Raw genomic sequence first — 16,597 nt, forward strand, 5'->3', positions numbered from 1 at the left:
TAAAAAAAGCCTAAAAATATTACTCTTTTTCCTCCTACTTCTTTCTATATAACAGAAAATTAAAACATTAAGACCTTCATTCCATAGGGGTCCTACCCCATATCCTGGAGAAGGGAATGCTACACAGAGAGGCTTTAGAGTTTCCCCACTCAGTCAATTAGCATGAGATCCTAACATTTTTGTCTAATCATAGTTCTATATGGCTGTCTATACTTTATTGAACCTATACATAAAAATGGATAGTTTTTTATCTAACCATCTTATCATATCATCTATTAATTTTACAAGTCTTTTGGAGTTTTAACTACTCAGTCAAATCATTATAAGAAAGAAAATATTTTAACGTTTTAGTTTCTTGATTACATTTGCCAGACCATCCCAAAAAATTGAGTAACAGCATTTTTAGAAGTTAATCCTATTTACATCCTTATTGTAACTTAAGTTATTAAAGTATGTATAGTATGTAACCTCTTAGGAAAATAATTGCTGCTTGGTTAAGAGGATATTTTACATTTAAGTACTTTATATTTAACTTACAGATTTTAAAAGGAATAGCTAGCAAATTACTGTCAGGCTTATCAACCTATCATTCATTCACTGCCTGATATAAACATCCCCGGTCTTTCTGAATTATACATTATTAGGCCATATGTATTACATTTTTAATTAAATGATGTGTAAATTAGATATATTAGTATTTCCTTTTCAATTGTTGCATCTATATATTTCAGTGATGTTGCACTTTTTTTTCTTTTTATACTATCTCTATCAGGATTTGGTATTACAATTATGCTGGATTCACAAACTGAACTGAAAGAACATTCCATATTTACCATGATCAGAACTAGTGTAAAAGGCATTGCTCTTTCCTATTTTTTTTTAAGAGTTAGAGAACTGCAAGTTCATATGGTCAGAGTACATTTTTCTATGTACTTTAGTTATCTTTCTAATTTCTTTTATGGTAATGACCTCTGCAAGTTTTATAATTATTGTGTCAATTTTAATAATTTATATTTTGTTAGAAGACCATTGATTTCATCCAACTTTTGCAAGTTACCAGACAGTTATAGTTGTATTATCTTATGATAAATGTATCTTGTTACCATGGTTGGTCTTCTCTATCTAATTGTATGTTTTTGCTCTAATATTCAGGCTCAAAAGTAATTTTGCTATTTTCATAGAATAATCTCTGAGGATTTCTTTATTCTTTCTAATTTGTTTCTTGTTTTCAGTTTCCTTGATTGTAGCTTCCATTTATACTAACTCCTTTCTGGTTTACTTTATTTTGTTGTTCTTTATCTAACTTATTATATTTGGCAAAGGAATCATTTTGTCATGAAGTAAAAAAGTCTCAAGATTTGAGGCAAGGTAGTATTATTTAATAAAATAAGATTATTAGGCTGGCGGTCAGAATACATGTCCCATGTATGCTTTTTAGCAAATCATTTCATCTGTTCAGGCTAATAGCTCCCAAATCTGCAAAATGAAAAAGAGAATATAAAGCCTGAAAGTTCCTGTTAGGTAAAAAAAGAAAAATTACACCTGCTAAAACTGGTAAACTTTAAGTTCCATTTGAGAAGGTAGGGTATTTGAAGGAATAAGAAACAATGAAACAACTACACTGGGAATCACTGCCTTAAAAAACAGAAGTATCTAAGAAAATCCAGTTTTTCTATGATAGTGAAATATAGTCACCCTTTCTTATCTGTGGATTCTACATCTGTAGATTCAGCAAACTGCAGATCAAAAATATTAGAGCAAAAAATGGATGGGTGCTTCTTTCTTCTCATTATTCTCTAAAAAATGAAGTATAATAACTGTTTACCTAGCATTTACAAAGTATTACGTGTTATAAGTAATCTGGAGATGATTTAAAGATACAGAAGGATGTGTGGAGGTTATATGCAAGTATTACACCATTTTATATAAAGAACTTGAATATCTACTGATTTTGGTATCTGCCTCCGCAGACACAAGGGACAACTGTATAACAGAGGCCTATACTTTATGAAGGTTTGAGTCATAATCAAGTGAACTCATATGATGCTCCATGAACATGAATGGTTTAGTACAAGATCTTCTTAAAGAAAAGTGCATCTACATTACACTGCAGGAGACAAAGAAAGATTTAAAAAATTAAAAATTAGAACTATATCATTAAACCACATTCTCAAATTATTTTTAGAAAAAAAAATAATCTCAAGTTAAATGGTGGGTTTCAGTGGCTCCATAAATCCTGTAATCTTATAAATAAAAGTCTATTTATGTTTACATATAATTTTATTGAGAAAATTAATCACATTCATTAGATTTGCAAGGAGTTTAGGACCTGAAAGAGGTTGCAAAGACTATTCTAAGATGAGTAAACCAACTTTCTACCCTTATTCTCTCAGGAAACCTTTCCATGGTCATATTTTTGCTACTTCACCAAAGAGACCATTTTGCTGTTGAATAGCTACAACTAGTAAAAACTCTAGTTCACATAAAATCAAAATTTACCTCTGCAATTCTCTTCTATTTTCTTGATTACAGTCGCTAAAGTATGACAGAATAAAACAATTCCCCATTCCTGAAAATAACCTTTTATATATTTGGAAATAGCCATCTTAGCTCCAAGATGTTTTTCTCTTTTAGATGGTGGCTTTTAAACAATATACAATATAGACTTTACTCCCTAATTCAAAATTTTTCTTTAAAGGTAGATGGTTCCATCACTCATTAAGACAATATTTTATATTTTCAAAAAGTTCTTTAGTGATAGCTCACTAATTCTGATAGAAGGATAGATTCACTTGTGAATTTCAAAAATAATTCAGGGAAAAGAAGTACATTGTGTTGATTATGTGACCTCTTAAGTTCTACAGAATTGCCACATACTTACTCTGCTAAATTCTTAGAGACTCATAAAAATCTTTAAAAATTATTTTTTGACTATGAGTTAATTGTCAAATATTATTCATGGATGGATTTTAACACATCTTCAATCTTATAGCTCATTTTTATATTTCTTTTTATAAATTCAGAAAGGATAAATGTAGAATAGCATTAATTTTAATGGCACTAAAAACATCATTTACACTAATTCTTTTGGGAGAAAAGAAAGAGGAAATATTTAGTGGAGTGAAATATAGCACCATGCAAAATAGAACAAATTCTAAAGTGGTAAACTAAGCTCTGTAAAACTCAGCACAAAAATTAAATACATATATAAGAGTATTACTTACGGATACAATTCTGAAAGCTGTTCAGCAATTGCATGAGCTGTCGGATCTCTGTCTAAGGCATAAAGAGTAATATCTGATTCCTTCTGTAGAATGGCTCTTGTGTGTCCTCCTGAACCAAATGTCATATCTAGAAAAACCTAGCCAATGCAGAAAAAGAAAATTACCAATTAGCATAAACAAAATTAATTATTGCTAAGTATCTTAATTTCTAGAAGCATATAATGATTTTTCAGGGCTGACAGTAAACAGAAAGAGAATTATAAGTTATTATTAGAGTTAAATTCTTTATACATGAAATCTGGCTCAATTATGAATGATCAATCCAAAAGAACTGATCAGAGTATCAGTAAAATAATCCCTGGAACAGATTGACTAATTCAGGAAAAATTTACTTCTCCCTCTATAAGGTCAAACTGGCCACAGTGCTGTGTTGCTAGTTCTTTATTGCTTTCTAGCACACAGCTCGTAATAATATTTGCAACAATTTCTCCTCATTTGCAGATAGTTTATAATTATTGTAGGTCACTTTATTTCAATTTCTGTAATGCTTTACATGAAAATAAAGATATTCAAGAAGACAAAGGGAGGGAAGGAGAGAGCGAGAAAGGAAATAATAATATAGCAATATACCAAACAATAGTCACAGAACATATAAAATAAAATCTGGAAAATTGAGAAATAAACAAATATTGACCTGGAAAAAGCCAGAAAAATGACAAATTCTAGGTTTTATATTAAGTAGCTATAGGACTTTGGAATAGTCACTTAAAGTTACAAAATTGCAGTGTCTTTAGATTTCTCTAGTGTTTAAAAAGAAACACAAGATAAAGAAGAAAAGAAGATACCACTACCACATACCTAATTGGTAAGGTAACATATCATTTCTCATCTAAACCAAGGCACTTTTGAGAGTAAAAGATTTGCCAGTAATAATTTTGCCAGGGCAAAAGGGCATGATGTACATGAGTGCCATCATTAAATACTTGAATCATTCCAGATACACAATACAATCGATTGAATCTGAATCTACTTCTTGGTCATTTTATTTGGGCACGCTCTAAAGGAATAGTCAGGTCACAGTTGAACAAGAAATCAGACCTGGACCATAAGAAACTTATGTGTGTACAAGTTAATTGATTTTTGACTGATTTAAGGTCAAGACACTCTGCACACAGCCCCGCAAATTTATGAACTTACTTTAATGGGCCCTTCCAATAAACTTCACTGGTATTATGAAAATAAAAACAATTACTCTAATAATATTGAATACAATGACAAATAACATAAGTCTATTAGTCAGACTTAATAATATTAAAATATATAATTTTTAAAAGTTCATGTGTTTATTGCACAAGCAAGGAAATTCCTGTCATGAATTTGAATATTTCTCTGCCCTAAATGTTACAATTTATATCAAAGAGACTGGTCAGACACAGAGTGCAATTATGCTTTGATTTTTGGATCCCATCTGCCATGCTGAGTTCCATCCTCTGATCAAGTCCTAAGAAAAGTTAGCCTGCTATTGAAAGAATTATATACAGGAAATCTGTTCAAAATTGAGAAGAAGATGGGCATAAAATAGAAAAATGATATAAATATGGTAAAAATGTATGAGCATTGCTTTTTAATATAAATGTTTTAGTATAACTTAACCTTGTACTTCTATCAGTGACAACACAAAAGTCATGGCTACATATATTCTTCATCATTTTAAATAGTAACTTTACATATTTAAGAGTACATACTTAAATCTCAGGATCAAATAATCTGCTTTGTTAGTTTATATAATATAGACTTATTTTATGCATCTATAAGTACGTAAAAATCTTCCACCATAACTTACCTCAGTTTTAAAATTGTGAGGAATGCAACAAAATTTAAACAAAGAACTTTTCACAGGCAAAAGTATAAACCACTTCCTTGTTATGGTACCAATACCAAGTCTTGTAATAACCCTGGATTTATACTGTAAGTTTATTAAGTAAAGTAATGCATATAATTACCTTATCCCAAGTCAAGAAAGTCCCAATCAATATTTAAAAAGAAAAATCTTCCTCATTAGAAATATTCTAGAAAATGTGATTACAATTTACATGATTATTTTTTAATATATCATGATTATGCCCTCGGAGATGTACTGACCATCAAGGAAGTTTCCACTGGGTGGGGGCAGCAGAGAGGAATCTATTATTACCAGTCAAGTGTAACACATAAAGCAAAATGTGGGGCCGGGCGCGGTGGCTCACGCTTGTAATCCTAGCACTCTGGGAGGCCGAGGCGGGCAGATTGCTCAAGGTCAGGAGTTCAAAACCAGCCTGAGCGAGACCCCGTCTCTACTATAAAAATAGAAAGAAATCAATTGGCCAACTAATATATATATATAAAAAAAAAATTAGCTGGGCATGGTGGCTCGTGCCTGTAGTCCCAGCAACTCGGGAGGCTGAGGCAGTAGGATTGCTTAAGCCCAGGAGTTTGAGGTTGCTGTGAGCTAGGCTGACGCCACGGCACTCACACTAGCCTAGGCAAGAAAGCGAGACTCTGTCTCAAAAAAAAAAAAAAAAAAAAAAAAAAATGTGGGAGACAAATGGGATTTATGAAACTAGAATGGAATCCCACCATATGTCCTGGGTTAATAGGTGATAGGAGTCATCAAATTTCATATTTAAAATTCTAATATTCATTGCTTATCAAATATCAAATATAATAGTGGCATCTAGGCTTCATGAGTCACCCAGTGATACAATGGAAAAGGGAGCCAATTAAGTTTTTCCCTTCTCCTGGGTCACTGACATGACATAAGACTACTTTTTTTTATCTATACAAGTTGAAAATAAAATAAGGTGACTAATCGATTTTTTTGCTTAACAAATAAATGCACAAGAATAAATCTGAATGTTTCAAAGTAATCCTTCCAGGGATCTCAACTATAAATAAATTTCAAATGTATATCTTATGTTTCAAACATATATGAAACTTTCTTTGAAATTATCTCATATTATTTATCTTAAAACTAAATGTTTATTCTGGTTATTTCACTGAGTACCTACACAACCCTGGCCAAATCATTTTAACTCTTGGAGCTTCAATTGTTTCATCTAAGAAGAAATGAGAATAAAATGTACCCCTGTAAACCTCATAGAGACATTTAAAGATTACCTTATTTGTTGCAACCACAAAGTAGGTGTTACTAGATTTTACATTTATAGAAACTATGACTATACTAAGCTAGTAGCAAATGCAAGAATTGAATACAGGTGTATCTGGCTCTAAAACCTGTGTTCTTTCTTGCACCACTCTGTGTCTGCATTAAATCAATAAAGTCTATATTTGCACACCGCTTTATAATTTTGCAAGCATTAAGGTTTTCCTACTTGGTTTACCATGAATTCTGTGACAGTATAGACAACTGGCATTATCCCCATTTCTACAAAAGGGAAAACTCAGATGCAGACAAAAAATGACACTTGATTAAGATATTACTAATAAGTGAGGGGAAGTAAAGACTAAACCAGGTCTTGCCAACTCTAAATTCTATGCTCTTTCTGAAAGATATAAAGAAAGAAAAAGAAATGAAAGTGAAAGAATGAAAAAAAAAGTATAATGGCATAATTTGGGTTCAGAATCAAAATAAAAGTGATTTAAAGAAAAAACAAAGATTAGCATTTAAGGAAGAAGATTCCTAACTACAATTCTCCAACTTTACCTCCAACTTAATATGGTAACATCAGTACATAATAGTAGGTGCTTAGTATATATTTAATGATGTGATATGGAAAAAGGAGCTCAGCCTCCCAAGGTACTATGCTAAAGATAGCAATGCTCATTTGTGCATGAGTCTAGAAACACTCTTCAAAATATGACTCCTAACCACAGAACCACATAAAGAGTCATAATTCAGTTTAAGATGCCCAATTTTTAAGATTCATTTAACATCAATATGTTCCTAATACAGCCAATTGATTCATTAATGAATAGACCTCTTCCTGAACTATATAATGATCTGTAATTAATTGTATTATTTAACTCCATAGCACCATGTTTTTATTTGCCGATCAAACTCCTTTACATTTCAAACAAGAAAATAAATATTTCTTATATTTGGCTAGCTCTTTTTAATCAAACACAACGACATGACATTTTATCCCCATTGTTATCGGATATTAAGAGGATACAGACAGAGAATTTCAGAGATCAAAGGGCCATAACAGACTATTCCACCCACTCATTTTACTTATGAGGAAGCCGAGGTCTGCAGAGGTTACCCAGTAGCTAGTTGAGGGCAAAGCTAATACTAAAATGAAGATCCTGTGTTCTTTCCACTTCATCTCATAATATTTCAGCACTGATATTATATAATCACATTGAAACAAAAATAACTGTTTCCTGAAAATGTTTTTCTCTCTTAATATGAAGATAGATACATATAAGAACTTTATTACTTAAGCCTCATAGTTAAAAATAACCACTATTCTACCATTTTAATTTTAAAAAATCTTTATAAAGATCAAATTAAGCCCTAAAGAAAGATAATTATTTTGTATATGGCCTGGTATAAATGTCTGCCCATTATCTGTAACAATGACTGACGAAGACTGACTTATCAACAAGTTACAGTTTTCATATTGATTTTGAACTTAAAGAATTAAAAAATGACAGAAAAACATAGATTCATGGGTGGTTAGAGCTAGAAAGACCCATAGAAATAATCCAAGTTTAATTCCTTTATTATACATATTGCTCTAGATTTCTAGAGTATACCTAGCCCTATAATTTCATACCTCTCAAATTTGATATCATTTTAAGACTCAGCTCAGGCTCCTCTCTAAAGATGGAGACTGACAGAAATCCAGGCATTTGCCCAAGATCATCCTGCAGAGACTAGATAATTAAATGATTTATTTATTAACTTGTTTATTTTACAATCCAACAGTTCTAATCATTGAAATTTTCACACTGGAACAACACTGTTAAAATTGGACATGAAAACATTTTTACCCATAAACAGTACGAGGGCAGATCTTCCAATTTCATTTTCCTAATGTTGATTAGTCATTTCCAATCTGTGCAAGATTTTTAATAGTAAGTTCCCATCTGAATTTGGAAATAATATGGCCTGACTTCACTTTAAAATTTCTTCCTGTGAATATTTTCTTTTCTGTCAATTGCTAATTACAAAAGCACTTTAGAATTAAAGTGCTTTTGAAAAAATTTTAAACTTCCCCTATTTGCAACTAGTTTCATTTTGAAGTACTAAAATGTGCTAAACACATATTTGTAATTTTTTTCAGGAGGTAATTAAAAACATAGGGCATTAATTAATAATCTACATGTTTACTGAGCATTCTGTATAGGTAAGACTATAGGAGGTAATACAAAGATATGTCTGCCTTGCAGTCTACTGAGGGGATTTAGAAATGCACACAAATAACTATAAGAAATCAGCAATATAAGGCAAGCATATAAAACATTCTATAAGGAGTCAAAAAACAGAAATTTATTATAGTCAGATGGACTAAATTGAAAAAGATTTCAACTTAACTGGGCCTTGAAGGGTGGATAGAGCTCAGAGCTCACCCAGTCTTCTCACTCTTCCATATTTTACAAATCCAATTGGCTGCCAAATCCTGTTGATTTTACCATATGTCTTGAATCTTTCCACCCCCACTTTTAATTTAGGCCCCTATATTCCTGTGCTTTACTATTCCAAAGGGTTTACAAAGGATACCCATGCCTCTAGTCTCCCTTCTACTTTTTCTTGCTCGCTGTTAACAAGATATCCTTTCTAAAATAAAATTTTAGTATGTGATATCCCCATTTAAACCACATCAATGCTCTCTCAAAAGCTATAGGATAGGGTCCAAACATCTAAGCATAATGGGTAACATTTTTTTATTCTGGCCCTTGCATTTCTTTCTAATATCACCTCCTACTACTCTCAAACATAAATTTTGCAACATATTTTCCAGCCATACAGAAGTACATGGAGTTGTCAAACATGCCAAGCTGTCTCATGCCTTCCCTATTTGCCTTGTTCCATATCTGTCAAATTTTATTCTAAAAGAATTATGAGAGTCCTAGTATGTTCACAGCACTGTTCTAAAAGCTAGAAATATAACGGTAGGCGAAAATAGACAAGGTCCCTGCTCTCATGTAGTGTTAAGTCTACAGGTCTTGATATCTTTATATTATTGTTCTTGCTGTCTAAAATACGTCTCTGGAAGGTGCCCTAAACACTTGTGTCCCCAGTGCCAAACACAATACGTGGCATATAGAATATATTCAACAAACATCTGCTGAATAAATAAATGATTAAAAGCGAAGAGAGTTAAACATTAGTAAAGGCATAAACATAGGAAAGGAAGTATCACGTATAGGGAGAGAAAATTTGACTGGAATCCAAGATTTATTGAAAGAAGGTAGAAAGGAGAAAAAAGGAGAAAAGAGAAACAGGAAGAAATTAAAAACCTTCATATATGTGAAACATACTGTGTTATTTGTTGTGACATATCTCTGTCTTAATCCTCATAGGAGCCCTGTGAGATAGATAAGTTAGGAAATAATGTTGGAAAGATGGTGTGAAGTCAAATTGTGACAAGTACTAAAAAGCCAACATAAGTAATTTGCATAATTCTGGTTAACCAATGTACAGCTTTAAAACAAAAAGTCTGACTGCTAGGAACATTAAATGGATGGTAGAGTGTGACAAAATATTGATGACCTGGAGGCATTTACTATTGTAGAGAAACCCAAATAAGTGGAAACAAGGGGCTGAATGAGCAACAGGAAGAGTAATAATAATAACAATAATATATGCTACATTTACTGAATGCTTAGTTTATACCAAGCATAATGCTAGCCATTTTAGCTGCACCATTCATTCATTTTATACATAGGCATAAATACACACACACACTCTTTGAGTCAACTGAATAATTCTCAGTGCTGTACTCTGAGGGAAATTACTATTATTATCACTATTTGAAAGAGGAGAAAAGAGAGGTTTAGTAAATGCCTTACTCCAGGAGAGAGTAAATGAAAAGTGTAAAAAGATACAGGCATCTTGATAGAGAAAACAAAAAAGTTTAAGAATTTCATGTGGAAATAGAATAATTCTTTTTTTTTTTTTTTATAATTTTTTACTTTTTTAAAAAAAATAAATAAATAAATAAAACTGCTAGAAGTCAACAGAATGTCATAGCAGGAAATAGAATAATTCTTTACAGTAAATGAGACAATGAATGAAGGGCATTGCTGGTTGGAGATTTTGAAAAGAGTAATAAAAAAACGAAATCTACAAATATAAGAGGGCAAATTATAATAGCATTAATCCATAGTGCAATCAACAAGTTTGGCTAACAACAATGCTTTAAAAACATTAAGTTATAATTATATTTTTAAAAGTTCATCCTAATTGAAAACATTGGTATATGTTAAAAAAAATAAATTGCTTTTATTATATATACAAATCATGTGATGTAGCTTTGGGAATATTATACCCCCAGACTCAACCTGGCACACATTTGGCCACGGAGAGGAGCTTTTGACATAATTAGTGAGGCAAATCTTAAGAGAGAGTTGGGCTAGTGTGACAAGGTTATTTGGATATTCTGACTAAAAGAAAAAAAAAAATCACTAGAAAGCATTATCTGCTTTATAATGTCCCTAGAGTATTTGTAATTGCAAAAGCAAACTATTGAGTGATTGTTCAACCACTGCATGCTGAATCACTCAAAACTATCAATGAATTCTCTCAGGTTTTACCTATGATTTTTATCTAATACGTTGACAAGTAGACATTTGTCACATTGATGCAACTGTAGACCTAAAATAAATTAGAACATATAACTGTGAACATAGAAGGCCAACCTTATCATCAGCTAACATTTTTTAGAAACATTTTTCCCACCAAATCCCTTGATTTATTATTGTTTTGTCAAGCTCTGTCAAGTATCTGTCTGCTAAACACTTATTTTGTTTTATTTGTAACTATTACATAGGCTTATATAAGAAGGGAAAAAATCTCAGAAGAACATAAAAGTTATACCACAAACAAAACAATCAATGTATTACAATAAATTTATCACTTTTCCTATTTTATCAAAAGTATTCGTGTCACTATCATGACTCATTCTGCCTAAATTCTGCAAACATTTTATCTTGTAGCTTAAATTCTATCATATTCACAAAAGAGATTTTTACCTGTCATAACAAATTTTGCTTTGTCTCTTTTTTTAAAGTATGCTCTTCAATTATATTAAATAATTGGAGTATTCATCCTCTGTGACGAGTAGTTTCACTCTTATTTGTAACACAGAATGAATTTCAATCATAAGTCTGACACATGTACAACAGAATTGTCACAACCATTTTCAGATAGAATGCTTGAAGTAACACAAATAGCTAAAAATATTATGGGTAACTACAATAAACTTAATTTCACAGAGGTCACTGACCAGTACAATACCAATCAGTAAATATTTTTAAAAAATTAGTTACTTATATTTTCATTTCAAAGTATTACGGGTGGACACTTTGGTTACATAAAGTGCCTTTGCACTACCCAAGTCAGAGCTACGAGCATGCTCATCCCCAAGACAGCATGCACCTCATCCATTAGGCATGAATTTATCCATCCCCTCCTCCCCACTCCCACCTGCCTGACACCCTATGAATGTTACTTTCCATATGTGGATATTAGTGTTGATCGATTAGTACCAATTTAATAGTGAGTATATGTGGTGTTTGTTTTTCCAGTTTTGTGATATTCCACTTAGAAGAATAGGCTTCAGCACCATCCAGGATAATACAATAGGTTTTTTGGGTTTTTTTCACAGCTGAGTAGTACTCCATGGTATACATATACCACATTTTATTAATCCACTAATATACTGATTGGCATTGGGGCTGTTTCCACATCTTTGCAATTGTGAATTGTGCTGCTATAAACATTCACGTGCAGGTATCATTTTTATAGAATCACTTTTTTTCCTCTGGGTATATACCCAGTAGTGGCATTGCTGGATCAAATGGAAGTTTTACTTTTATTTTTTTTTTTTAGGCATCTCCGTACTCTTTTCCATAGAGGTTGTATTAGCTTGCAGTCACACCAGCAGACTTTGAGTGTTCCTATCTCTCCACATCCATGCCAACATTTGTTGTTTTGGGACTTTTTGATAAAAGTCATTTTCACTGGAGTTAAGTGATATCTCACTGTGGTTTTGATTTGCATTTCCCTAATAATTATAGATGTTGAGCATTTTTTCATATGTTTCTTGGCCATCAGTCTATCTTCTTTTGAAAAACTTCCGTTCATGATCTTTGCTGACTTTTATTGGATTGTTTGATTTTTTCTTGCTGATTTTCTTGGGTTCTATATAGATTTTAGTAATCAGCCCTTTATCAGATGTATGCCATGAAAATATTTTCTCCCATTCTGGAGGTTGTCTATTTGCTCTAATGATAGTTTCCTTAGCTGTGCAGAAGCTTTTAAATTTGATTAGGTCACATTTATTCATTTTTGTTGCTGCTGTGATTGCTTTTGGGGTATTCTTCATAAATTCTTTGCCTAGGCCAATGTCTATGAGAGGTTTTCCAACAATTTCTTCTAGAATTCTTATGGTTTCGTATGTTAAGTTTAAGTCTGTTATCCATTGTGAGTTGATTTTTGTGACAGATGAGAGGTGCAGAACCTATTTCAATCTTCTACATGTGGCTATCCAATTTTTCCAGCACCATTTATTGAATAGAAATTATTTTCCCCAGTGTACGTTTCTGTCTGCTTTGTGAAAGATCAGATGGCTATATGAGGATGGTTTTATATATGGGTTCTCAGTCCTGTTCCATTGATCTGTATCTCTGTTCTTATGCCAGTAGTACCATGCTGTTTTTGTTATTATAGCCTTGTACAATAGCTTCAAGTCTGGTAAATTGATGCCTCTCAATTTTTTCTTTATGCTTAAGGTTGCTTTAGATATACAGGGTCTTCTCTGGTATCACACGAAGCATAAAATTAGTTTCTCTAGATCTGTGAAAAATGATGTTGTATTTTAATAGGGATTGCATTGAATCTGTAGATCACTTTGGGTAGTACAGACATTTTAAAAATGTTGATTCAGCCAATCCATGAGCATGGTATGGTTTTCCATCTGTTTATATCCCCTGCTATTTACTTCCTCAGTGTTTCATAGTTCTCCCTCTAGAGGTCTTTCATCTCCTTAGATAAAAATATTCCTAGGTATTTTATTTTCGTTGTTGCTATTGGGAAAAGTACTGAGTATTTGATTTTGTTTTCAGTTTGACTATTGTTGGCATATATGAATGCTACTGAATTTGTGTACACTGATTTTTTTAACCTGAGACTCTGCTGAATTTATTTATCAATTCCAGTAGTCTCTTGGCAGACTCTTTGGAGTTTTCTAGATACAAGATCATATGGTCAGCAAATAGAAATAGTATGACCTCTTTTTTCCTCATGTGGATGCGCTTGATTTCCTTCTCTTGTCTGATTGCTATGGCTAGGAATTCCAACACTATGTTGAACAGAACTGATGAAAGAGGATAACCTTGTCTGGTTCCAGTTCTCAGTGGGAACACTTTCAATTTTTCCCTGTTGGTTATGATGTTGGATACGGATCTATCCTTTATGGCTTTTGTCATTTTGATGTAAGTCTCCTCTGTACCTTTTTTGTTTAGCATTCTTATCATAAAAGGGTGCTGAATTGTGTCAAGTGCTTTTTCTGCATCTATTGAGAGAATAATATGATCTTTGTTTTCACTTTTATTTATGTGGTGAATTACATTTATTGATCTGTATATGTTGAGCCATCCCTGCAACTGTGGGATGAAGCCCATTTGGTCATGATGAATTATTTTATGATGAGTAGATGAATTCGATTTGCTAGGATTTTATTGAGAATTTTTGCATTTATATTCATAAGGGGTATTGGTCTGTAGTTTTCTCTTTTTGTTGAGTCCTTTCTTGGCTTTGGTATCAGGGTGATGTTGGCTGTGTAAAACATTTATAAATGGAAATAATACACTATCCTACTCCATGTCAACAGGCTACTGGGATATGCAAATAATATAAATGAAGGAAATTTCAAAAAAGTATAGTGCTATTTAAATAATAGTATTAATTAAATGCATTTCTCATTAAGAAAATAATTATTCATAAAGTCCTAAATTCTATTAAAGTTTATACTAAATCCAAAGCAATTTAGCATACAAAAAACATTTCATGGCTTCATAATTTGAAAAAACAATAACAGAACCTTCAGTTGGTAGATGGTCTTTAAAAAAAAACAACAATAATACAACATTTCCAACAAGAAAAATTTCAAAGAATATAAAAATTCAATAAAAATTACCAATTGTGTATCTGAAATAAGACGATTTCAAAATTAGTCTGAATGGGCTATATTTCTTAAAACTAAGAAAACATATTTGAAGTAACTTTTCAATCAAGCCTAAATTGAAAAAAAGCTTGCCAGATACTCTTCAAAAACATACTTTAAAAATGTAAATATTACTTTTCTTTTTCAGTTAGTAATACATTAAAAGATTTAAAAGATTTTATGATTGCCCTTTAAAATTTTATCACACTACTAATCATATTTTGAGTGTGTAAACAATTCCATATAGGGATAATGAATTGAAGAGTGGCACCAATTTAGGTTATTAAATATGAAACGTCCAATTTCCTTAAGTACTAAGTTTGGCAGTTAATATCTCTGACATTATTTCATTTTGACACTTCAGGCTTTATTTTTATTGTGAAGGTACCTCCTCAGTCTTTCAAACACATGTTTTAGCTTGTGATAATCTTTCAAAAAATATTTTAGAGCAATTTTTGTGAAACTAGAGATAAGTAAAAAATTCACATTATTTTCGAATATGAGTTCTGTCATGGAACCAATGCAGCGCAGACAGCTCAAAATATCAATGAAGTTTTTGGGAATGATGTGGCTAATGAATGCACTGTCTATCAATGGTTTGAAAATTCTATTCTGGTGATTTTAATCTTTAAAATGAGCCACATGGGTGGCCTGAGACCAAGGTGAATAACGATGAGCTGAGAGCTACAGTGAAAGCAAATTCATATCAACCTATGTGGGAATTAGCAGCAAGGTTTAACATTATTATTCCAACAGCATCGAACAATTTGAAGCAAATTGGCAAGGTAAAGAGGCTGGATAGATGGGTTCCACATGAATTAAACCAGCATCAGAAGAGAAATCATCTCAAAGCATGCCTGTCTTTGCTGTCACAACATAAAGACAAACCATTTTTATACCATCTTGTTATGTGTGATGAAAAATGGATTATTTTTCACAATCACAAGCATTTGGCACAATGGTTATATAAAGACGAAGTGCTGAAACACAGTCTAAAACTGAAAATTCATCAAAAAAAGCTAATAGTGTCTGTTTGGTGGGCCAGCACTGGTATTATACACCACAGCTTCATGAAAACTGGTCAGTCGATTACAGCAGATGTTTGCTGCAACCAATTGGATGAAACAAGGATGCCTGCAATTAAGCAGCTGAGATTGGTCAATAGAGACTGGCCAATCCTTTTCCAAGGCACTGCTCAAGCACATACCCCACAACCAAAGGTGCTCAAACTACACCAGCTGGACTTGGAAACGTTCTGTCAGCTACCATATTCACCAAACCTTAAACCAACTGACTACCACTTTTTCCAAGCTTTGGACCACTTCTTGCAAATAAAAATATTCAATTTTCAACATGTCTTTCATGATTTCATCACCACTGGCTCTCCAAGCTTCTTTACTGCTGGCATAAACAAGCTACCATTAAGATGGCAAAGCTGTGTCCATAGTTTAGACACATACTTTATTATACTGCTTCTTGTTTGAGACATAATAAACTATACTTTTGATTCAAAATCATACATTTCATATTTAGTGACCTAAATAAAATAATCTTAGTTTAAGAAAATTCTTATTGCTCTTGCTAGAGGGGGAAAATTAGACAGAAAGAACTAGTAGTTTCTGTTAATTAGTTAAGGTATTTTACTGTCAGAACACAATGCTAAGTTCTTTTCTATTAGTTTTCATAGAGGGCTTAAAAATAAATCAACTTTGGCTTTCAGGAGTTTATTGAATTTCAGACACGTAATTGTAGTTACTTCTTAAAATACTTCTGTGCCAAAAGAAACCTTCCATAAAATATCACCACTTGCTTGTTATACTTGTAGTTCATAATTAGACACTAGAATACTACTCTTAAAACCTGAAATATACCATGATTTACATCCATGTACATTTCTATAAAAAACTTTTTTTAAGTAGAGAAGAGACTATTATTGACTATTGTATTGAAAAAAAAATCTTTAGGAAGATACAGCCTTTG

The 16,597-nt window shown here is 32.2% G+C and overlaps 1 protein-coding gene across 4 annotated transcripts in view; it reads right to left on the reverse strand.

Moving 5' to 3' along the window:
• METTL15 (methyltransferase 15, mitochondrial 12S rRNA N4-cytidine) overlaps positions 1 to 16,597 on the reverse strand; it is a 194,304-nt gene that overhangs the window by 104,335 nt on the left and 73,372 nt on the right. For all 4 annotated transcript variants that reach the window (XM_012747608.3, XM_012747624.3, XM_012747615.3 and 1 more), the window contains exon 4: positions 3,225 to 3,361. In XM_012747608.3, the coding sequence (XP_012603062.1) occupies positions 3,225 to 3,361 (137 nt within the window). The remainder of the gene's footprint in view (positions 1 to 3,224; positions 3,362 to 16,597) is intronic.

Source organism: Microcebus murinus, chromosome 4, assembly GCF_040939455.1.
Source record: "Microcebus murinus isolate Inina chromosome 4, M.murinus_Inina_mat1.0, whole genome shotgun sequence".
Taxonomy (NCBI): domain Eukaryota; kingdom Metazoa; phylum Chordata; class Mammalia; order Primates; family Cheirogaleidae; genus Microcebus; species Microcebus murinus.